The sequence below is a fragment of the Sitophilus oryzae genome, unplaced genomic scaffold, assembly GCF_002938485.1.
Source record: "Sitophilus oryzae breed Bouriz unplaced genomic scaffold, Soryzae_2.0 scaffold_297_pilon_pilon, whole genome shotgun sequence".
NCBI classification, from domain to species: domain Eukaryota; kingdom Metazoa; phylum Arthropoda; class Insecta; order Coleoptera; family Curculionidae; genus Sitophilus; species Sitophilus oryzae.
The window spans coordinates 319555-345559 of NW_022146859.1; the positions used below are offsets into that span (position 1 = coordinate 319555).

Here is a 26005-nt window from a genome sequence, read left to right on the forward strand (position 1 = left end):
ATTTGAACAATACTTTTCCCAACCGTTTAATTAGTGGATATGAAACTATTTTGTGGCCCGCTAGATCACCAGATCTTTGTCCCAATGATTTCTTTTTGTGGGGTTATGTAAAATCCAAAGTGTATGGTCATAATAGGGCTAATAATTTGGATGAGCTGCAAGTAAAAATACGAGAGGATTTCCAAACTATTAGCCCTAATATGTTAGCCAATGTTAGACGGGGATTTTACGACCGCCTAGGCTTCTGTCTAGCACAAGAAGGTGGTCTTTTTGAACACTTGTTATAACTTTTTTTATTTAGAGTAATATTATATTTTTTTGGGGGGGTTTAGAGAATTTATTTATTTTTAGTTTTGGCTTGTAAACACACTCAAATAATAAAGATTTAAGTATTTTTATTTTAAATGTTACCTTAAGTGAAGGTAAACTCTTAAAATGAAAATAATAAATACTCGGCACTCCTCGCGTCATATTCCTAGTCTGTCACGACCGACCAGTCCAAGCACAACTGCAACTGTTTACTGCCTGACCAGCCGACTAGCCGGCAGTGACTCTCGAGTACGAACGCAAAACGGGTAAACGTAAATTCGTCCGGCAACTTGCTATGTTACTAGTAGCCTGGTCTTCTCTGTATATCCATCAACATGTAATTGTATAATATGTAATATTCTAAACACATATCCACTGAAACAAAATGACTCCAATTACACCACAGAATAGACATGACTTGCAGTCAGCACTGTCACCAAAATATGATTCTAACCTAACATTCCACTAGTTCCTACATACCTCACATTATTTTATATTTAAAATATTTATATTTGTTACTTTCCTTAATAAATAAAACACTGTCGTTAGTAAAAGAGATTTGTTTTATTTAATAAAATATTTAAAACAGCTTATGTAGAGTTATCTAAAATTCATTTTTGTCGGTTAATCGTCATCGTATTAAAATAAATTAAATCTGGTACGTCGACTATTAGATAGACGACGTTGCATTGTGTTTTGTGTTAGTCTTTTTTCTCGTGCTGATCCTTCTTGGCGGCTGTACTTTCTATATAAGCTGCGTGTACACTCTCGCATACAAATCTATATTGACTCTGAAATTGAAAACAAAAATGTTTTATTATAATACAAAATTGTAGAGAAATAGAAGGGAAGTTCAAATGCTTGCAAAAAAAGTTAAATTTAGTAATTTAAGGCTTAAGGCAGATAAAATGGCTAAACAAGGTTAATCAATGCCATTCATAGGCCCAGTACAGGGTTAATTGAAGGGCCTTTTTTACCCTAAAGCTTTACTCAGAACCTCGAAATTAGAAGAATAAATTAGTGGTTTCAATTAGCGTAGAAGTTTGTTACTTTAATTTCCATGTCATTCAGAACGTCAAAATTAATGGTAGACATTTTCAATTAGTAGAAAAAGTTAACAAACTTTTAACTTTTCCACTAATTCTACTTCAAAATTTGCGCGAAATGTCATTTTGGCCTTTGATATCTTCCGTCAAGAGAAATTGTGGTTAGAAATCAAAAGTTGATTGTTTTATAAGCTAAATATTAGTTTTTTTTATGGATACAACTGACTAAAGCTTGATTTTCGTGCATCCGTTATACGTTGATACGATGGTCCGACGGTGCTCTGATTGGTCATAGCGTTTTCGCGCCACTTTTCATCCGTAAATATTTTACTTCAGCCTGTCAACGGATCCGTTCATACGATAACGGACGTTTTGACACTTTTTTGACAAATTTAATTTAACCTTAATAAAAATATAAGTAAAATAGCAAAATCGTTATGGAAGCGAAAATATAAAATAACACCAACGCAAGAACAGTTAACCTAATAGGACTGCTCATTCAGCCAAAAGTGTCCGCCAGGTGCATGCGAAAACTACTCGCTTTGTGACGTCATTGTAGGCCTTGTCATGGTTATTAGTCCTTATCCGGCAACCAATAATACATACACGTGCATTATTGGTTGCCGAATGCAAAACGTTCATTATTTAGTTTATTTATTTAAACACCGTATATGTATGCAGTATAGAAAATTAACTGTATAAATCGTATTAAATACTCGGATAATGCATTTTTAAGAACAGCAGTTCCCAGCATCACCTTTTGCAAGCATTCTTTTTAGAGTACTTCCATATTTTGCTTTAAAATAATTAATAAACAAAATCGTGGGCACTTAGTATGCACTTTGTCACAATCCACAACACAAAATGAACGTATTTATACACTCTGTAGTTCTAAAAACTTTTGAAGACACCTTTTTCACATTTAAAATTGACAAAATAATTAACTCAAAATTTCTCTGCTGTTATTTTTATAAGTTTACCATAGGCAACTAATAATACACACTATCATGACAAGACCACAAAGGCTTTGACAAGGACTACAATGACGTCACAACTGTCAGCTGAAGCGCGGGAAGAGGCGAACGTACGTCTTATGAGGATGAGCCAAAGACATTATAAAGATAGACCGAACATCTCATTCATAAATACTCGTTGGTAGTGTATCAAACATTCCAATGTGTCAAACAAGGACAGAAGAGACAGAGAAATCTAACATTTCCGACCCCGGCAACTAGGAGCATTTCGATTGTTCTAATGGCCAGTGGCGTATCGTTTTTTGGAAAGCATTTAATTAGTAAAGTAAAAGTAAATTAATTAGTAAAATTTATACTCCATATTAATATACTACATTAACACTTTTTTGTCAGATGAGTTTTGTTATAAGGTCTAATATAATAATATGATTAATATCCCACATATACCTATGTTGAAACGTTCGTAGGTGGTTTTCGAAAATCGCTCCAACGTCGATTTTCAATTTAAACTTTCAGTTACTTCTATATAAACTTTCAGTTACTTCTATATAAACTTTCAGTTACTTTTGAATATACACAGGGTGACTCAGGCTTCCAAAACAGTTCTATATTAGGTTTGTGGTTGGTGACATTTCTTTCATTTTTTTTTCAGATTATGGAGGCAATGGTAAAGCACATTTTAGACATTTTTGTAAACATAGGTGACCGGAACATATTTTCAAACTAAAGTTGTAGATTTGCCATTAAATTTCCATTCCAGAAATACCTAGGGTTGCTATCTGTCCTTTTTTGAAAAGGATAGTCCTTTTTTGGAATAACTTGTCCTTTTGACTTTTTTGACTTAAAAAGTCATTTTTATTTTCGTATTTTCCCTGAGAAAATTACCTACAGCAAACAGAAATATTCTTTTCGTCCAAATTTAATTAGAGATGTTATAAAACTTATAAATAATTTTTTCTTGTTTAGAATAGGCAACATTATTTAGAACTTCCCGTTTAATCTGAAATGATAGTTTAGGTTTTAGTTTTACCATTTTTGATCTTAAAAAGAACTTCAAAATTAGTAATTAGTAACGATTTAGTTAGTTCGCAATCGATAGTTTCCTGCCAAGTACTGTGTAATAGTTGTTTAATCTTGTATTATTAATAACATTCTATACCTAAAATCAATATTTAATGAGAAAATTGAAAATTGATTCATTAAAAGTATCAAACCTGTGCTCCTACAGTATGGGATTTCTGTCGCATAATAATGAATTACGTTTGCTTCATCTACGTTACCGTAGATGGAGCTCAAGGCTTGGTAGGGTATGTATAAATAAACAAAATACAAGAAGCAAAAAATTATTAAGGCCTAACCCCTACATATATGCTTATTCTCTGCATTAAGTTCATCAGACTGAAGGGAACAGCCATTCGACGACCGGTTTCGGAGATTTATCTCCATCGTCAGGCCGTCTTTGCTGTAACACTCAATCCGACAAACGAAAAGCATAAAAGCAGAAAATAGCATTTAAGTACAAAACGTACTACTATGGCGAGTGCTAGGTGGCGAGAGCAGCTAGTAATAATAGGTAAAAAGCTTTTTTGGAGGCCTGGGTCACTCTGTATATAGGTATGTATAAAACTAGTAGCCTAAGAATTATTTACAATTCGTCCCATTCCAAAAAAAAAGGTAAACACACCGTACAAATAACTCTAGGAAGAGGTATTTGTACAGTGGTAAAAAATTGTCTAAACAAGGCCGAAGGGGCAGATATAATAAAGCAATAAAATGTAAAAAAGGTCGGGTAACACCTTTGTTTATTTGTTGAGCAAAATTCCTTTAGAATATCGTATATAATGACCAGAAATGACGCAATTTTAAGAAAAAATGTCACTTTCTGGCTTATAATAAAATTTCAAATGCAACGTTTATATTCAAATTTATAATGATCTACAACAGTTAGGTAGTCATTGAGACGAATTATAATTCAATTACTGACTACTACGTTCTTGTTTTAATGGATTAATTACAAATATAATTAGAAATTATTTTGATTGTGAGAGGCTCCCTTGTGGGACGCCTATGTACAATGACGAAAACAATACCCACCTGTGAAAAGACAAATTCGGGTAATTTGAGCTTATTTTTCCACACACTTGACACTGTCGTACCATACTGAATTCGCAGATTCAAAAGTACGTCAAACAAAAACAAAAACCACCTAAAAACACTGAAAGTTCACTTTCGTCTTGATTCCGACTTCAAACACACCGCAAGCTAAACGTAGTACGCTATAACGAACCAAGGGCCGTCGCGAGGGGTGGTGGGATGGACGGCTCATTTCATTCTGGAAGACTAGCAGCGACGTTGCCAATAGTTCTAGACGTTTCAGCACATTAAACAGTAAACATGTCCTTTAATAGTAACGCATATATCCTCTGGTTAATAACATATTATTACGCATGCTTCTTTAAAAATAAACTATTAATTTAATTAAGAAATTGAGATTTATTGATATCCAGTAAAGGTTTTAAAGTCACCTTTTCTGCAAATCAAATTGAGGAGATGCGGCAATGTCGGCAACCGAGGAGAGACGCAAATTTGAGATGCGGCAATGTCGCCTTCTCTATCTCAGTTGGTTTTTACAGTACGTAGTCAACCTCCGATTGTTTGATCGGGTTAAAATGTCTAATGTGATATCTGTTCTTACTAAATCTATGGGATGAGCAATCCTATTAGTTTACCGTTCTTGACACCAATTTAAAAACTGCGTTGTTTTCTAACCAATCAAAGTCTTTGAATTCTACCAATAAAATTAATATCTATCAACGTATCGTCGGACAACGGATGCATGAAAATCAAGCTTAACGCAAGCTGTTGCTAAAATATTCTATTAATTTTAATTGCATATTTTAAACAATGTGAATGATCGTAAAATAAAAAGTATAAAGTATAATTGAAACTAAATTTATTCCACTAATTGCAAACAAAAATTTTTCTGAATGTATATATGTTTATGCCGATTTCACAAATAACAAAGCGAAATAAACTGACCTCAATGAAGATATAATTTGCTAAAAATTTTCGATGGATAATTTGTTTTAGCATTAGTATCAATTACTAATCTTAAAATCCTCTAACACAGCATTGCCAACTATTTTAGTCAGTGTCAATCGCTCTGTAGAATACAGCAATTGATTGATTGACATCATCAGAAGTGGGATATTTTGAAATAGTATGTAAAAAATAAAAAAAATCGAAAAAACTACTTACAGCATTTTGAACCATCATAGCACGCTGTTCCCTCATCACTTTCACTATCTCTAACGGGTACACGGGTTCGCCTACTTCTATCAGGTTAAGGGCGGTTTCCATCAGTACCAGCACTCCGGTACGGCCTATGCCGGCGCTGCAGTGCACGATAACAGGTACGTCTGCGACTCTGTGCTCTCTAACGCTCCTGGTGAACCTGAGGAACTGCTGTGGTGAGTCGGGTACTCCGTGGTCTGGCCATGCGATGTACTGCATGTGTTTTATTATCCAAGATTCCTGATTGTTCTGGAAAAAAAATAGATATGTCAACCTCATTGGACAGATTATATGTATTTATAAATTTTGCTGAAATAAATAGAAAAATTCATGTCGTCCCGATAGAAAAAATGTTAGGTTAGGTTAGGTTGTAGGTAGAGTTTCCGTCGGTGTGGGTCCAATCTCTTATGTTATGTAGCCATGATTGCTTTTTCCTCCCTATGCTACCTTTTCCATCGATTTTCCCTTCTATTATGAGCTGTATTTCTTCACATTCCGAGTGCCGCATTATATGTCCAAGGTCCAAGGAAGACATTTTGATTTTAATTGGTGTGCACGAGTTTTCATTCTGTTTAAAACTTCACAATTTGTTGTTCTGGAGGTTCAACCTACCCTCAGCATCAGACGATACATCCACATTTCAAACGCATTAAGGCGTTTGATGTCTTTTGTTGCTTAGAAATCCAAATTGATATTCACTAAGTATTTTGTACTTAAACAGAAAAGATACCAGCCTTCTTTTAACCAACCTTTCTATGATCTTAGATAGCGTTGGAAGGAGTGCAATTGGGCGATAGTTAAAAGCTTCATCTTTGTCTCCTCCTTTATGCAGAGGAATGATTATTGCCGTCTTAAGACATTTTGGAAAAATACCATTTTGGAACGATATGTTTATTAAAGTTGTTAGGTGATTCAGAGTGCTTTCTGGCAGATTCGCAAACATTTTTAAAGTTAGCCCGTCGGTCCCAGAAGAGGATTTATTTTTGATGGTATTAATTGTACTGCGAAGCTCTTCTAAAACTATGGGCGAAAAAAAGAGACTGTGTTAGCCAAACCAAAAATCATAGTTTTTGTCTTGACGGTGTTAATCTCTAGACTCATCCTGATACTTTCTTCAGTCAGTTTGTCCATTAGGGTTTGCAGCTGGTCTTCGGATTCTGCTAATACCACGGTGTCGTCTGCGTATCATATATTGTGTATAATTTTTCCATTTATTTTAGCCCCTTCTGGACAATTTTGAAGAGATTTTCGGATTATATAGTCGGCATAAACGTTAAACAATAATGGTGACAATATGCATCCCTGTCTAACACCTCTTTGTATGTCTACATATCTTGTATTTCCTTTTTCTGTTCTGAGAAAACCTTTGTGATTCCAGTATGTGTTTCTTATGATAATATCAAAAACACAGAACAGACTAAACAATAGGAAGTAATTGAAAATATCTATATCTCTTACCTTCACATCAATTATCGTGAAATCGCGGAAAATAAAGCTGCCAGATTCGTCGGTTTCCTCCTTGGTACACTTAACTATTGCGTTCTGCATGGTAAGTACTTCGCCCACGCCGGGCCAGTACTTGTAACATTTCGCTCTGCCCTTTTCGATGATGGTCGTCAGCATTATTATTAAATTACACCTTTGTTCCAAAACCACTTGCCAAAAGTCCTCCGTTGTAGACTGTAAAGGACCTAACAAAAAAAAGAGGAAAAATAAGGATTCTTGGTTAGGTTTGAAGTGGGTATTTATAAAAAAAAGTGATATTTTCATCAAAATATACAGTTTATATCAAAAAACAAAGTTAAATCATACCTTGCGTCGCTATATATCTATTTCTAATATCGCTGTTGGGTATGACCATCTCCACAAAATTAGCGTTAACGTAATCACCATTAGGTCCGTTAGTTAGAACAACTCTGGTTTGATCATCTGAAAATACACCAAAAAAAATGTATTATATTGCATACTATACTTTATAAAATCTCACTAACATGGCAAAATATCACGATACCGGTTTTTGTTAATATTGTTCGATTTTAAAGCTTCGTTACAGGTTAGATCCGGATGCTTCCTGTACAGCATTTCGTATCTGGCGATTAAGGCTCCACTGGCTAGTCCATCAGCCAAGAAATACATGCTTTGTTCCAGTAGACTACCTGCAATATGACAGAATCATATAAGTAATATTCTAGTAAGGTGTAGCATTTTCATTTTCCAAATGCTACTTTGTTTTATTATAGACGGTATTTTATTATTGTATCGATATTCTTTTTATTTTAAATTTCTACAACGCTTAAATTTCGGAACGCTCTCTATCGAAAATATTGGATCGTACCCTGGTGTATCGACAAGACGGGAAACGTCAAAATCGTCACCACGGATTTGGCCGTTGTCGAGGTCACCGTGCCATTTTTGAGAGAAATTTATTTGGCTGGTATTTTTCACAATATGGGAAAAATATTGTAATTTTGTTGTCCCATAGATGGTTGACGGTCCCATATAGTTTTTGATTGTTGAGATATTAATGGATCTATAGTTTTGGTAAGATTTTCTTTGACATTCCATTTAGTGATGGGTTGTTATTTAACTATCTGTTATTTTATAACAATTATTTAGAAATAACATAACGCAACCGTTACTGCTTTTAAAAAATAACAGATATAAAATAACGACACGCAGAGATCGAGTGTTCGTGAAACGAAGTCGGCGCTCTGCACCGCCACGAAATTCGATGCTGCTCGAAGTTTTTTTAAATGTAAGGTTAACTAATACCGTGCATTTCTTTTTAGATTTTTCTCAGCGTTTTTCTCAACGTTTTTCTTCGGATTTTTCTTCAAGTATTTCTAGACATTTTTCCCAACGTTTTTCTACAATTTTTCTTCGAGTTTTTCAATCACCGAGTTAATCAGTAGCAGCTTGTTCGGTTAGATTTCAGCCCTGCACCCCTCTGAGGAGAAGATGGATGCAGTGATGTTATTTTTTCATTAACAAGATCCTTTTTTTAGTATAATTTGGTATACAAGGCCAGTATATTTTTTTGTAATAAACTAAAATTTTATTAATTAAATTTTAAATAATCATTAGTGTGTTAAGAAATTAACTATTCTTAACATTTTACATTTAACTGGTTAAGTACTTGCTTTCAGCATTACTTTAACTCTTAATTTATAAAATTTAACGTTCTGTTACATTTTATATTTTTTTTAACACTTTAAGTATGTGCCTTCAGCATTGCTTAAATTTCACTTGTATTTGATTATTAAAATAACCATGTTATATTGATTGATTATTATTCGGATTTAACATTATTATTTATTGATTATTCGGATTAACATCTTTATGTTACCTAATAATATAATTACGATCTTTGACCTGTAAGGGCAATCTTGGGTACAGATTTTAAACGTTTCCCCCTAACTATATATAAACAAAAAAAAAGGTTCATGAATCTTCGAAATAAGTAAAAACTTAAATATTTATTATTCAGATATAACCAAGACCGTCTCTAAAAGTATATTTTTATATTATAATTGTTTGAATAATATTTGAAAAGATTTTTGAAGAGATTCTGAATTTATCTTCTCTGATTCTGAATCTTTCTGAGATTTGGAATTTTAAGCAAGTTTTAAGATAGAGTTTCTTAAACATATTTCTTGTATATTAATGTACATAACTGCTGTGCCAAATAATTTTGGGTATTTGAATTGTTTCATTGGTTGATCCAGTTTCTCAAAATATTTAATAGCTATACTAATTTTAGTTTCCATTCAATTAATACACTTGTACAAATTTTCTTATTTCAGTTTGTACTATCCTTTGTAAAGTATCAGCATCTTTTTGAAATAAGTGGCGCCCTTTGGTATGCAGTGTAAGATATAGGTGGGTATTATATTTTTAGTCAAGTGCAGAAGCAAAAGCTTGTTCCCACCGCCTCCGATATAAGAGTAGCCGTTCGCAACATTTTGACTTAAATTCTCAATAAAAGGAAAGTTTGTGTCACAAAGGTTAGTGAAGAATTGAAGCAAACGCCAAGAAAGTGCGATTGCAACAACATAGATTATGCTATAAAAAAGGGTAGTTTGCAGTCTTCCAAATCAATCTATCAACTATTATACCAGGTGCGTCTCAAAAGTGGCTCACCCCTATAACTTTTTTATTCCCCCCCCCTTTTTAGATAAAAAAAAACACATTTCGTATATTAGTATATGACATAAATTAGGATTGATTGGCGTATTCAATTCTTTTCGGTCACTTCCTGTTTCACCGGAAATGACTACGACTTTTGATTTTTAAATGGCACCCTCGCAATTTTTTTACTTTATATGATGGAAAATGATACTCTCTCTGAATAGAATGACATCATATGCCAACTTTTGATATCTTCGCTTAGAAAGAAATCGTATTTTAAATTTCAATCTAGAGTTCCATGGCTGTGTTAAAAACAGTAATTTTTAATGAAGAAGCCTAGGAAATATAGATTTTATCGCCTATTGTTTTTAGTGTCTTGTCCTGGCTGGTTAAAAGATGCCCAAATCGTATTTTTAATCATAACTTAATGTTTTCAAATGGAACAAGAGTGGTTCATTAGCATATTTTGAAAAAGTATTTTTTATGAATAATTTGGTACCACACACTTGGTGTTTCGAGTCAAATTGTCGTTAAGAAGCGCAAATAAACTATATGCGAAAATGTCAAAAGTTGACATATGATATGTCATTCTATTCAGAGTGTCATTTTCTATAAAACCGTATCAGATACTGGCTTTTAGGTTAATATACAGGGTGAGTTTCCTACGATGTTCTCTATGGGTATCTCGGAAACTACTGGAGATAGAGAGTCGGTTAAATGGGGAAAGAATTGCAGTTTTGTGGGGTCATAAATATGCGCCTTTTAGATTTTTGAAAAAGTTAATGGCTTACTAGATATTTCGAAAAAAACAAATTCCGGTTATTTTAAAAATTGTCCCTAATTCCATTATAAGCTATTTTAGACAAAAAGTTTTCAGATATAAGTTGTAGATAATCACATCTTTAATAAGACTGTGTCCTCCGTTTTCTTCTAAAGCCTGTCATTTTTGACATATGGCACAAACATGTTTTTTTAAATGTAAACCATAGTAGGCCATGACTTCATAAAAAGCGCCATTTTCTAAGCTTTTCAGCGATATAAGCTATAATATGTTTTCTTCGAAAAATTACTGAGTTATAGCCAATTCTTATCATTTTTAAACAATTTCACTTAGTTAGCCATGGAAACAAGTTTAATCGTCTTTGCTCTCAGAAATGTGAAGCTGTCACATGCAAACTTTGTAAATTAAAATAAGCAAAAATTGTAAATATGAATTTTTCAAATGAAGAAAAGCGTGTAAGATTATTGGTTCAACTTTTCTTGACCATACATTTTCGAGGATACGTTGACCGGTGAATGTTACGTTTTTTAGAGAACGGTTTTCAAGACATGTTAGAAAAGTTAAATTTAGTTATAGCCAATTCTTATCTTTCTTGACTAATTTCAATTAGATTGCATGGTATTCTTGTTCTGTTATGATTTATAACTTATAAACAGTCAGAATATATTACTAAACGGTTCCTTACAATTTACATTATACAAACTAAAACTTAACATAATATCACTGCATACACTTTAAGTTATTTTAGAAAATATTCGAAAAATCCGCCCTTGTTTTGAGTTGCATCTTTTTAAAACTGAATTACTACCTATTCTCACAGAAGGACCGGTCGACTTAATTAAACTTCTCTCATACCGCCATCGCCACTTCGAGTGCCTCTCTTAATTCATAAGTTCTTTTGTAAACCTTATTGTTAACCATACGGCATAAAAAATCTAAAGTGGATAGGTCAGGTGATCGAGGAGGCCCATGCAACTGGTCCACCTCTTCCTATCCCTGAGTTTGCATAATTATGATATTAATAATTTTTAACATTTCTTTCATTGTGTGGGGGGTCATAATGCTTTCATTATGCCCCCCCCCCCATAATGAAAGAAATGTTAAAAATTATTTATATCATAATTATAATGTTGGAACCACTCTATTGATGCGCGAGTATCTACACGCTTTTCCTCATTTGAAAATGCATATTTACAATTTTTGTTTATTTTAATTTACAAAGTTTGGATGTGACAGCTTCACATTTCTGAGAGCAAAGGCGATTGAACTTGTTTCCATGGCTAACTAAGAGAAATTGTTTAAAAATGATAAAAATTTGCTATAACTCAGTAATTTTTCGAAGAAAACATATTATAGCTTATATCGTTGAAAAGCTTAAAAAATGGCGCATTTTATGAAGTCATAGCCAACTATGGTTTCCATCTAAAAAAACATATGTTTGTGTCAAAACGAAGGACACGGTCTCACTAAGGATGTGATTATCTACAACTTTTATCTGAAAACGTTTTATCTAAAATAGCTTATAACGGAATTAGGGACAATTTTTGAAATAGCCGAAATTTGTTTTTTTCGAAATATCTAGTAAGCCATGAACTTTTTCAAAAATCTGAAAGGCGCATATTTATGAACCCACAAAACTGCAATTCTTTCCCCATTTAACCGACTCTCTATCTCCAGTTGTTTCCGAGATACCCATAGAGAACATCGTAGGAAACTCACCCTGTATAATGAAAAGAAAATAATAAAAAAATAAATAGATTAAAAAAAAATGTTTTACACTTTTAATACTACCCTTGTATAATTAATTCTACTATATTTAATAACAATATCTCTTACCTATCGTTGGCTCTACATCATTCACAGGTACATATTGAAAAGGGGGCTCCTCAAACTCCTCAGCGCCATGATACAAAACGTTCGGTCTTACGGTCAACACCAGTTTACCTAAATAAAGAAAAATAGCCACCATAGTAATCGTAGTTTAAAAGAAAAATAAGGGCAAAAGTACCGGATTCAGTCGCTCTGGCCTCCTGAACCAACGACACCACGGTACTTTGTAACACGTCCGTGACGTCATGACCATTGATTTGTAGAATTTGATCACCTTCTGACAGTCTTGGCGTGCACTTATCAGCTGGGGTATTTGGCGCAACTCTCGAAACCAATATCGGGACACTTACTTCAGTTCCTCCTGTTATTGATTGAAAAAAAAACAACGCAAGTAGAGCAAATTCTCATCCAGAAGAGGAAAACTGTTATTTTTAAATAACGATTGGAACAAGACGTGACCAAACTGTTATTTCTGAATAACAGTTGTAACTGTTACTGTTTTTTTTACTATCAGTTAAGCTTCATTCTGAGCCTCAAAATTAGTGGAATAAATTAGTGTAAGCATCCAGAACATTAAAATTAGTGATAGCAATTTTTAATTAGTCGAGAAAGTTAAGATACTTTTAACTTTTTTACTGAGTAATAGAAAGTGTAGAAAATATTTTAAAAAGCAAGTACCCTTAATCTCTAAACTAAACCTACTTAGCCTTAAAAAAAAGGTTATGGAGGTAAGGAAAGTAAAATAACCTTTTTTACTTTATACCAACTTACCTTTAACATTGAAACCGTATTTGCCATCTTCGTCAGGGTAAAGCACGATGGTGACCACGGCGTCCTCAATGCTGTGCGAGGTGGGCGAATGACTGATGCTGTAGGGCGGAGTCTCGTACACGTCATTGGACAGAGGGGACGGAAACTCTTCGTCGGCGTAGCTCATTACTTTCCCGGCAATGCTGGGAGAGAATGGCGCTTCGAGAACTCGTTCAATAAATCCACCGTCGCTAGAAATAGTAGACCTGATCTATTATAATTGGGCAAAGAAAACTGTCCTAAGATGTCTAGAAAATCGTACGAAAAAATACTTTAATACGATAACTGGCAACTCATCCAAGTTCTGACAACGGCAACCGATACTCTGCAAATCTGTCCAGATAACGGGTTATACTATTCGCTGTTACACAACAGGAGATGAAAAATTAGAAGATCACGGGTAACATTTCCTACCAAGGCAAACGCAACTTCACATCTTTTCACCGTTTTTAGTGTCCTGTTATTACTGTTATTTTTAGAAAGTAATAAGTTTTATTCCCTCAATAATAATTGTAAAATAAGATATATTACTAAATGACAACCCATCTTTATCACTATCGACTGGCAAATCTCCTGGGAAAAGTTGCGAACTACTATTTCTAAATAACAGTTCTAAAATAAGAGGTCGTTAAATAAGAACCAGTCTTTACTATCAATATATTCAAAAACAGTTCGTGTAATAACAATCAATGCCTTTCCTATCAACAGGCAAATCTCGAGGAAATCGCGAACCACACTTTTGCGAATTGGTATTTCTAAATAACAGTTCTCAAATAACAGATCGTTAAACAACGATCTATGTTTACTACTACTAAATGGAAAATACAAGTAAATCGAGAACCACACTTTGATAAACCTGTTATAACAGATGTGTTTGTAAGTTGCAAACTGTTATTTCTAAATAACAGTTCTAAAAGAACAGGTCGATAAATAACAATCTTTTTTACAATTCTCAATGAAAAAATCTCGCGAACCATTTTGAAAAACTTGCTGTAGAACATGTATTGCTAAACTGTGAATTAGTGACTGACATCTTTACTATCTACAGACAAATCTCCAGGAAATCATGAACCACATTTTAATAAACCAGCTGAAACTTGTGAAAACAAATAAAAACATTTTAATAAACCAGCAGTTATTAAACACCTGACCTGATATTTCAAAATAACAAGCTGTCCCTGCTATTATCAACAGAAAAATATCTAAAAAATCATCAACCACACTTTGAACACCCCTGCTATAGTACATCTATTGTTGTAGACCTGGTATTACTAAAAACAGATCGTTAAATAACAATCCGTATTTACTACTATCAATTGGCAATTTTTCAGAAATTGAAGAACCATAATTGGAATAATCCAACTAGAAGCTTGGTGCATTCTCCGCCGCGCCGGTGCTGCCACCATCGGACAATATCGTAAACAACTAGTATATAAAAATACACAGGTTTAAATAGCGAGTATAGAAAAAAAATATTATTTAATTATTTTAAAAGTGTTAGGAAGTAAAATTTGTGAAAATTCGAAAAATAGAAATAAGAAAGTATATATTTTGATATCTTCAGAGCGCCTAACTTTTGTTATAATTTATTATTCCAGCTAAAAAAAACTTTTTAAATGAGTTCAACTATGGTAGCGAGCATAGTTTGAATCACCGGTTTTGCTTTGTGTGTGGTCATAATTGGGGCTATTTCGGCTATAACGATATTTTTTAAAGGCCCATAATTATAATTTTGGAAGATGTTCCTAAAACATTTAATCACTAGTTGATTAAAAAAAGTATACCATTAATAAAGCAAATTATATTTTATCCTCTCGTAGCATATATCTATTTAATTTTTGATTATGTAACAAGCACTTTGTTTGCTCACTTCTTTCGAGGAACTTCTTGAACCCATTTTTGCTTTTGATCAAATGGATGTGAGAAACTACGAAGCTATAAAATGTTGTTTCGGGAGAGTTGAATATCCGGGAAAGTTGATTTATTGAATGTTATTGCACCCAACAACGCTCTAATTACGCTCTCCTTTAGCGTTAACATATTTTCGGTAATTTTATTGAAATAATTATAATTTGAAATTGTCACAACACTACACGACGCTTAGTTCAAATTCCTTTTCACTTATTTTTTACTACCCGAAACAGCGTTACATCACACAAACCTCGTACCTGACTGTTTTATAGTTTCAATAACTGCACTAACAAAAAACTAAAATACTTAAATATTATGACAAAGCCGCGATTTCAATATTATTTTAATGCGATCAACATGAACTGCAACTTGGACGGCGTGAAATACATAGCGAAAATTCTGATTTCTGCCGTATACAGCGCCGCGGTCGGAATTTTTTGAAATCAACTGAAATGCACCAAGTCTATAGCACATCTTCTTCCAAAGCTTCTATTAGGGCTTTTAAGCATATAAAATAATTTAAAAAATGAGTTAACTTACTCGTCTGAGATTTTTGAGTCTTCCGTCCACGCTTTTTTCGGTTCTTTCACTGTCGACGTAACTTTATGAGTATCATAAGGACGGGAAGGCCGAGCTGAAGGCACTGAGGCTGTTTCACTTGATACCTGTTTATCTTTTACCTGGAATAACAAAACTGACTGAAAAAAGTGCTTCAAAATGGTTACAATGACAAGCTTTTATATTTAGCTGTTTTATTCAATGACAGGCCCTAGACACTCAATGGTAATTTTATAGACCTACAAACTTAATTTCTTCCGCATGGCGCTAAAGGCATTAAAATACAGGTTTCTAATTTATATATGAAGATGACAAAATATTGATGAGTTATTTTCAAGTTATTTTTAAATTGTTTTTTAAATAATAATTTTTAGTAACAGTTAATTAGTATTCTATAATATTTTTACTATATTATAATTTATTTGTTAAATCAAAAAAATAGTCGCTATGTGCTCTATTGTTGGCGTTTAAAATGTATGTATTCATAATTTTAATTTTGTCTTGACTATGTTACACTTCTAATGATCTAATAAAACATAAAATGTAGTAAACAAGTCTATACCGGGTGCGTCTCAAAAGTAGCTCACCCCTATAACTTTTTTATTTTTTCAGATAAAAAAAACGAGATTTGGTACGTTAGTATATGACATAAATTGGGATTGATTGACGTATTCAATTGTTTTCGGTTACTTCCCGTTTCACCGGAAATGACTACACCTTTTGATTTATAAATGGCACCCTGCGTATTTTTTTACTTTATTCGATTGAAAATGACAATCTGAATCGAATGACATATCATATGTCAACTTTTGACATATTCGCTCAAAAACAAATTGTATTTTAAATTTCAATCTAGAGTGCCATGACTGTGTTAAAAGCACTAATTTTTAATCAAGGAGTCTTGGAAAAAATAGATTTGATTGTCTAATGTTTTTAGTGTCTTGTCCTGGCCAGTTAAAAGATACACAAATCGTATTTTTAATAATATCTACGAATAATTTGATATACTCTGTTTTTTTTCTCGGGTAAGATTTCGACAGACGATGACAGAAAAAAAGCAGATGACGTCCCATACCAATCTATTTATTTTACTAAAAAAAGTTTTTAACAATTTTTAAATTAACTATGGATGGGTTTAAATATAAATCCGTCATGCGTCGTCTCTTGTTGTTTTTAACCAGTTTTATTGGTTTATTTCAAAAATGACAGATCGTATTTCAATTTTATTGGTTTGACGGAACGATGAACGACAAACGGACGCCGATGCGTATGAACTCGCCTTTAGATTTTTGACGCTTGTCAAAGTCTTGCCAAATTAGAGGTTATAATTTTGTGTCAACTTTTGTCAGTTTTTTCAAATATCCTGCGTTTTGGAAGATGATGCATTTTGATTCGTGTTATTACGTGTGTTTTGTGTCTTTTGAAGTCAAGTGGAGGAAAAATCGAGAGAAAATTAACTGTAGACCCAGAGCACAGTTTATGGTTAATACCTTAGATTAAGAATAAAAAGTTAATACTCGCTGCCCAGGCAAAAAGTCTTATACACCAATAAAGTTACCATCATTAAAGTTCGTATGCCTACCATCTCGTCTTAGATAAGTGCATCTCGAATATGGTAGAAGGACCATACTCTAAACACATACTAAAAACTGAAGTAGCTGTAAAATATCGACATCACACGATACGTAAATAATGGATTTTAGTACTGCACAAGAAAAATAATGCCAAAGGTACTGGTTTAAAAAATTAAGATTAAAGCTAATTAATCAACCTTTAAGGTACCTATAAAATTTGGTAAGTGTTATTAATTATAAAATAGTTTGTTTTATTTATGTTGTTTTATTTATTCCTGCGGGATTTTACAAATTTGTATTTGTACATAAGTTATATTAATAAATATATTCATAAATGCGGGAAGTTTCATAAAGCTTGAAAGTAAGAAATAGTTCTTTTTTTATATTTTTTTGGTAGGTATGTGGTGCCTTGTTCTTGTTTGTTTTGTATTAACACATACCGTTTTTTATTAAATTAAATAACTCGATTACATTTTTTCAGTTTTATACAGTTTTCACAATATTTTGAAGTAATCACTTGTCAGTCAAATTTTAAATATAATAATTTCCTGCTATGCGTTCCAGTTGTACCAACTTATTTCTTTGTAAAATAAAATAAACTACTTTGAAATGAAAATGACAGACACATATATCACTGTCAAGGATCATCTCGTTGGACAGACTATACCGCACAAACCGCAAGGTATAATTTCAAATAAACCATATGCAAAAATGTCAAAATTAACATATGATATGTCATTCTATTCAGAATGTCATTTTCTATCGAATAAAATAAAAATATATCGGGGGTGCCATTTAAAAATCGAAAGATTTAGTCATTTCCGGTGAAACCGGAAGTGACAGAAAACAATTGAATATGTCAATCAATCCCAATATATGTCATATTCTAACATACCAAATTTCGTTGTTTTATATGAAAAAATAAAAAAGTTATAAAGGTGAGCCACTTTTGAGACGCACCCGGTATATATTATTTTATATTTTACAGGGAATAATTTTGAACTTAAATAATGTTACCGTTTTACTTAACGTTAATAAGTGACGGAACGCTAAAATTATGTTATGCCAAAACTCTCCATTAGTTTCTTTCAGATCCCCAGGTGGCTCTAAATAACGAACCTATTTGTTTTATATCAGTGTAGATATAATCACTCTAGTATATAACATTAGTCTATGTTCAAATATTCCCTTTCATGATTTTCAAGTACTTACAAATTGTTTACTTGGTGATCTGACGAATTTTCGTTCCAATATGCCGCGTCGTTTGGCTTCTTGCACTGTTTGAAATTCCGTTCTGCCAGAATAAGTAAACTTGGATCCTAGAGATAAGTATCTTCTTTTGACTTTAGGAGAATTCAATCTGAAGAATGTATGGTGTTCGACGCAGGTTTTCCATAAAGTCTTGGAGGACCGATAATCGTCCATGTTGAAGCCAAGTAAAGTATCATAATCTTCAGACTAAACGCCAGGATAATTAAATTTTATTAAAATAATATTTCTCTAGACGTCACTTACTAAAAATTGAACTTGTGTCTAGCCATAGCAGGCAACTATTAAGCCCGACCAATCACGTTAGAGTTTTTGCCAAACACAAATGAATTAACACCCTTCAAATAACCACGCTAACCAACCTGATTGGTCAAGCTTAATAGTTGACTGCTAGGGCTAGACACTTCTAAAAATTAACACCAATTACATAATATCTACTATTACATAATACAATGTACAAGTGTTACAAATACAGATCTGTATTTAGAATTAGAATTTTAAACTACACCATTTAAAAATCATATTTACTTAATATAAAAATAAATTTCAACCTTCCTAAAGCCAAATGGCAGTAATAATTAAAAAATAGAGAAGAGTACAGGTCAAGTAAATGATGTCCAGGGCTTGACCTCGCCAAAATTATCATCGTCATTGACGCCGTTTTTTTTTAATATACAGAGTTGTTCACCACATACGACACGGAGTATTGTAGCTAAACAATTAGATTTTTACAAATTGTAAGTTCTGGGTTTGTTGAAGGACTATTAGAGCTACAATTTATTTTTACAAGATACAGAGTGTCCCAAATAAGTAAAAAATATTATAGTTGTGTATTTTTAAATGGAACACCCTGTATATTATTTTATTTTTAGATTCTACGATTAAAATAAAGGTAAATTTGATTAAGGTTTATCACACTTAAACCTTACCGTTTTTGAAATATTTTCAATTTTATGAAATTGCAGTAAAAAATTTAAGGCTTTATTTCTCCAAGGGTATCAAAGTTTTTAATACTAAATATTTTCTGAAGATTATTTATTGATCAGATATTGTGTCGCAATAATAAAAAATTTACTACCTTATACAGAGTGTCCAAAAATTTATATTAAATAATTACAAGCTGTAAACGGCAATAACTTGTTTAATTTAAATAGGACACCCTATATATTTTACGTGAATCATATGCCCAATATAATTGTCTATTAAATTGTATTATGCCATTTTTTAGACAATATTAAGGCAAAATTGCATATAAATGTTGTGCTAAACACATCTCAAATACAAAATAATCCTTTTGTCAAACGCTTAAACATTTCAAAGTTACTTATTATTTCTTGTAATAAGGATGTCATAATATACAGTACACACTTTTGTATCACAAAATCATGTTTAGGTTACATATATACGAGGCATGTTTTTTAAGTAAGTACCGTTTTGGAATTAAAAAAAAAACGTGCAAAGATATCGCAATAATTTTATTTTTACATGAAAGCCTGTACCTTAATCTACTTTTCTACATAATTTCCGTGAATATTGAGGCATTTGTCATAACGTGGCACCAGTTTTTCAATACCCTCCTCATAAAATTCTGCCGCCTGACTGGTTAACCACTGTATCACTGTTAACTATTTTGACTTCGTTATCGTTTTGAAGACGCTAACCGCCCAGGTGTTTCTTCAAGTGCAGGAATAAATGGTAGTCACTGGGCGCCAGATCAGGGCTGTATGGAGGATGATCTAGAGTTTCCCATTTAAAAGATTTGATGAGATCTTTGGTCCGATTAGCCACATGTGGACGGGCATTGTCATGTAGCAAAACAATACCCTTACTCAACTTGCCACGTCTTTGTGTTTTGGATTGCACGGCGCAGATTGTTCAATGTCTCACAATAAGATGCTGCATTGATTGTCTCATTACGAGGCAGAAACTCCACTAGCAATACTCCTTTTCTGTCCCAAAAACTGTGCACATGATTTACCGGGCAGAAATTGTTTGCTTAAACTTCACTGTTTTGGGTGATGATGAATGTCGCCATTCCATGGATTGTTGTTTCGATTCTGGTGTGACGTAGGCCACCCATGTTTCGTCACCAGTAACAATTTTGTCTAAAAAATCTTCACCTTCATTGTGGTACTGCTCAAGGAAGGTCAATGCACTGCCTAAACGTTGGGTTTTGTGCAAATCCGTCAACATTTTCGGAACCCAACGTGAACACAATTTCCGGCAATGCAAGTTCTCGGTCACAATGCGATACAAAACACTACGAGAACATTGAGGAAAGTAGTCGCACAATGATGAAATTGTAAAGCGTCTGTTTTCTTTCACCTTTTCGTCCACTTTCTGCACCAAATCTTCATTAACGACCGAAGGACGCCCACTCCGTTCTTCATCATGCACATTTGTGCGGCCATCTTTAAATGCTCTCACCCATTTTCTTACCATTCCATCACTCATAATGTTTTGTCCGTAAACTTCACAGATCTCACGATAAATATCGATCGGTTTTACGCCTTTAGCACTAAGAAATCGTATGACAGCCCGTACTTCAATCGGCGGGGCTCACGATTGTTGGAGGCATCTTAAACACTCAATAAACAACGTATACAATGAAGAATCAGACTGTACTGGCGTCTGTGCATAGACAAGATATGTAGGTAACCAGCGCGCATGCGCGGAACGCCGACCGTAGCGCTGCGGCGGCGGAATCGCAAAACGGTACTTACTTAAAAAACATGCCTCGTAATTCAAACGAAATAAATAAAAACAATTTTAAATAAAACCGTGTTGATTAAATATATAACTTCAATGTCATTTTCTTCATTTAAATATACAAAACTTACCGGTTCTCTTCTTAACTGTATAAAAAATTGCTTCCTCTTAAAAGATATCTTCATTATTTTGGACCACGAAAATGTATTGATTTTGATATTGTTATGGAACACAACTAGGCCAATGTGACTCACCCCCAACTGTATACTTTTATTAACATTATCCTGAAAACCAAAAATTCTCTATAATACAATTATTTTTCTATTTTTGTAGTTTCTTGTTAACATCTAAATTAAATTTACACAAACTAAAATAAAGAAAACATACTTTAGCATTATGTAGTTCAATTCCATACATATCCATTCTTTTGGCATGATCTAAAAAATTAAATTCTGCATCTGCCGGTGTCTGTCCCCTAAAAATATTTTTATTTTTAATCATTCATAATTATATATTAATATTTTTAATATTACTTATGCAACTTGTGTAGCTCTGAAATTTTCTTTTCTATTTCTTCATTTTGATTGAGTACCAACTGGAGATTTGATAAGTAATCTGCTCCATGCTCTTCAGGATTGTAATCGCCTAATTCGGCTACAAAACATATCAAAATTAATATGTTTGTTTTAAATGTAGCCATCAATATGTGAATAAATCTTTAATTTAAGCTGCTATCACTTTGATTGATTTCAGACAGAAATATTGTATTCCTCAACTTAAATTATTTGTGATCTTTTTGTATGTAAATAATATCACAGATTATACAGATTATAATCTTTGTTTTTTCTTTATTGTTTTTCTTGGTTCCAATTTTCGGAATCGGGCACTAGTTAGGTGACTAGTTTGCGCCATGTTTGCGCACATAGCACGCCCACTTATGGCCTCTAAAATTGTGCACAGCGACTGACCGGCACAGTTATTAGAGAGATATCGGAAAACCGAATAGCGTCATCCAGTATTTACGCGTACCTTTCATGGTTACGATATGCGCGAGTCAATTTTTAACGCAACACCCGCTAATAACGTTACCGCCTGACGTAATTTGCGAATCAATTACACCAAGCGCTCTTTCTAAATAACCTCTGATAACGTTTAAAAATTGCTTAAATGGGCATGTGCGGGTATTTGACAACCGGAGCCGGCCGGCGAGATCTTTTATTTTAGGTTATGTTTGAATTGTTTTGAATTATTGCTTTAGTTTTATTAGGTAATTTGATATTTAAGTAGCTGGGATTAGTTTTAATTAAATAAATATGGCTCAAAATATGGATTCCACCTCTTCCAATATTAAAGAACCTATAAAGAGGCTTAGGTTTACAGCAGATGACGACTTAGTCCTTCTAAGAGAATTTGTTGCTTGTTGCCCTAAACCCACTGGCAGACGTTGAACAATAAAGCACTGGAAATAAGCACTATAGCCCTTTAGTTTTAAAATACCTAGTAAACAAAACAATTTCAAAGTTTTAAATTAAAGTTAGGTTAAGTTTAAACAGCGGACGCGACGCGATCAGAATTCTTTCCGATCCGATAACTATAAATGAAGAGAGTTAATACCACATCACGTAAAGGAAATAACACCTGGCCTTATTAACGTCCATGCACGCTATTCGATTTAGCGATATCTTCCTATTACGCTGTTTATTGTTATTTTACGCGAGTTTATTTTTGCGCACAGGAGATTTGACTCGTTTGCACATCGCCATAAAAAACAATTTTCGTACCACGAATTAGGGACAAGATTTTTATCTGTATACTTATAGGATACCTAATCTGTGATAATATAAAGTGATTCTGATCATATACAGGACGGCGCCTCTTACCTCTGGACGGTTGCCAGATGGACAGTGTATAAAAGTAGGACAATTGTACAAAAAAGCCTGATTTTTGATAAAAAAGCCGGACATTTCTTTACTTATTAAGCATTTACACAAGCTTATAAAAGCTTTGTTCGGGTTCTTGTTATTACAGATTCTGAACAGTCCTAGAACTGTGATGCATATGCGCAGAAGGAAATATGAAGACATTATTTCATTTGCGCATGCGCTGTAGAGTTCTAGGACGGTTCAGAATCGGTAATAACAAGAACCCGAACAAAGCTAAAATTTCAATAAAATTATTTTCTTTTTATCTTATACACTAATGAACCGGTCTTGGTTTGATTTTTATGGTTGACCGGTTGCCGGTTTGCTGTTGCACTTTGCACTTTTTAGTATTATAAAAATCGAAATTAATTAACAATTTTTCGTAAAATGGAAAAAAGCCGGACATAAAGAAAAGCCGGCCGGACATTAACAAATTGCCAAAAAAGGAGGACATGTCCGGCTTTAGCCGGACGTCTGGCAACCCTACTCTTATAAGAAGCAGAGGTTCCAAGGAGAACGACAGCTTTGTTCAACACAGTGTCCCCAATAAAATACACATTAAAGATGTGCACGCAGCATTTACCAATTAATATAATTAGTTTTTAATTAATTTTAATTAATTAATCAATCCCCTCTGCTGCAAAAATGATACAATATGACACAGCTAACACAAATTGATAACTAATTGTTAAAATTAAACTAATTTAATATCTATGTTGAAGTACCATCAGGCATATCACAGCAACCTAGATTTTATTAAATAATAAAAATCTACTGACACCAAATCATGAAAATAAAAATATTTAGGAAAATCTTTGTCAGAAAGGTAGGCAACCTTAATAGTATTTTGAAGAGACATGAATTCTTCATTAAATTTTGAATAATATACTGGGTGTTCCAGATTATTATTGTGACAAAGGTTCGATCAAGTGACAAATGTTCAATAATAATTTTATCTCACCCTGTATAACTTTTCAGATCATGTTTTGATTTGAAGTACAATGGATATTTTAACTACATGTTATGCTATACTGGGTGAATTCCAATTTAGGTAGCTTCTATTGAAATTTAAAACTTGTTCTTCATTTTTAGAAAATGTCTCTAATAAAACTCACCTTTATTTTTTTCCTAGAATCCAAAAATCAATTAATATATAAGGTGTTTTATTACAAAAAAACTAACTTTAATGTGTAATTTTTTTTGGGGGCACCCAGTAGAAATCTATATATTTTTGAAAATGCTCTAAATTAATTTACATGTGCTAACAAAACTTTATTTCACTATAAACATTCATTGTTATTGGAGCCTCTGCTTCTTATGGGAGGCGCCACCCTGTATGTACAGGTTAACTACATCAATAAAATTAAACATATCTTAAATTACCAAATGATAAAATAGATAATGATAAGATATCTCATTATCAATAAAATTTCCACTACATATTTTGAGATTTCTAATATCTAATACTCTAACAAAAAACAAACAATAAGAAATATGACTAAAATACATGAACAAAAACATATATGGTCAGTTGTATATAATTTAGTTTAAAAACATACTGTTTTTTGTCATTTTTTAATTATTTTTTCATAAAATTATAACTACTTACATTGGACGGTATAACTAGCTAATAAAATTGCTGTAGATGGAGGTAGATATAGTTTCCCTTGCAATATATCTCTCCTTAACTGTAAATAGAACTGGTACCTTGTATATTCTTCCTGTAATTTACTTGGATCGGATACATAAAACTTCACCCTAAAATGAAGCTCCTGGCAGTTATCCATTTGCTTTTTTATTGATTTGGACGGATCGAGCCATCGCTAAAATGATTTCGGTTAAAAATAAAATATTTAACTTAATGTAATACATACTATACACGCTGGTTTATCCTTAGTATAGCCATCTGGCGAGAACTGCAAACCGAAATAGTCTTTTTCTATCAATTCTAGGTGCTGATATACTTGGTCAAGTAAATCAGCACCCTTTGTCCGTTTTTCAACATAAAATACATGATCGGTATCATCTAAAAACCTGTAATACAAAGTATTATACTAAACATTCGAACATGAGGTGGTTATAAAGTAATATAGGTACCTAACGGTCACATTTAGACCTTTAAGCTTGCGATCTCTTGCCGTAGCCAGTTCTAAGGCGTGTACATTATATGTACCACTAGAACTTCGTCCAAAAGTTCTTCTGGAAACGCCTTCTATCATACTCTATTGTCTTGTGTATAATATTATCAAAGTACATATTAAGGTACTGTAAACTAAAAAGGAGAGTTGTATTAACAGTCAATAAAAATATCTCAGAACTAGTACATATAAAGGTAATTAAGATACAGCTAATCTATACAATAGATCTGCTGGCAAATAAAAGATTATCTTATAGCTCAGGATGTTTATCAAATGATAACCTTCCTTACGCCTTACCTTATAAATATTGAGCTTAATAAGGACCTGCGTCTTTATAGTATGTCTGGAAGTGATTATTCATGTTTTAAATAACAAGTCTGTCAATAACAAAACCATTTATTTGTGAAAATTAGGTTTGTTTATATGTAAACAGTACGTAATATTTCTCTAGTTCTTTCAGAATTGCTCTCGATGACATCACCTTGAGGTCATCGTACTTGAAAGCTGTCAATAAGACATTATAGATTATCACAGAAATCTGTAATATAATTTTAAAAATCAATACGTAATTATTTGATTTTCAAAAAGAAATTATTCAACAGCAAAACTTTATGCAAATATGGAGAAAAATAGAAGAATCAATGCTATAATAGTAGATTTATAAATTAATTAAACTTTAAAAATCGAATTTTTATTACAAATCTGCGCCCTCTAGTTATGGATTTGCTAACTATTATTTCTAATTATTTTAT

General features: G+C 32.9%; 1 protein-coding gene across 2 annotated transcripts; it reads right to left on the reverse strand.

Moving 5' to 3' along the window:
• Window positions 1-854: 854 nt before the first annotated feature.
• LOC115884527 (tyrosine-protein phosphatase non-receptor type 4) lies at window positions 855-25747 on the reverse strand. Of its 2 annotated transcripts, none has more exons than XM_030903132.1 (17): window positions 25551-25747; window positions 25213-25387; window positions 24990-25149; window positions 24725-24938; window positions 21727-21847; window positions 21581-21668; window positions 21325-21477; window positions 18428-18673; window positions 15624-15763; window positions 13134-13378; window positions 12541-12723; window positions 12369-12476; window positions 7615-7779; window positions 7436-7552; window positions 7082-7314; window positions 5588-5872; window positions 855-1100 (listed from the first exon to the last, which is right to left on the reverse strand). In XM_030903132.1, exons 2-17 carry the CDS (start codon window positions 25332-25334, stop codon window positions 1011-1013), a joined length of 2670 nt encoding a protein of 889 aa, XP_030758992.1. In that variant the 5' UTR covers window positions 25335-25387; window positions 25551-25747; the 3' UTR covers window positions 855-1010. The 2 variants fall into 2 exon arrangements, with proteins under 2 accessions (XP_030758992.1, XP_030758993.1); XM_030903133.1 differs by lacking the exon at window positions 25551-25747 and adding an exon at window positions 25440-25532.
• Window positions 25748-26005: the final 258 nt, after the last annotated feature.

Bases quoted from the DNA above. Each gene is read 5' to 3' on its own strand.
- LOC115884527 (XM_030903132.1), bottom strand. From the start codon at position 25,334: ATGATAGAAGGCGTTTCCAGAAGAACTTTTGGACGAAGTTCTAGTGGT. The intron at 7,780-12,368 runs GTAAGAGATATT...GTCATATTGCAG, and splicing joins TGATGTAGAGCCAACGATAG to GTAGTCTACTGGAACAAAGC. The intron at 7,553-7,614 runs GTTAGTGAGATT...GTGTATTTTCAG, and splicing joins GTATCGTGATATTTTGCCAT to ATGATCAAACCAGAGTTGTT.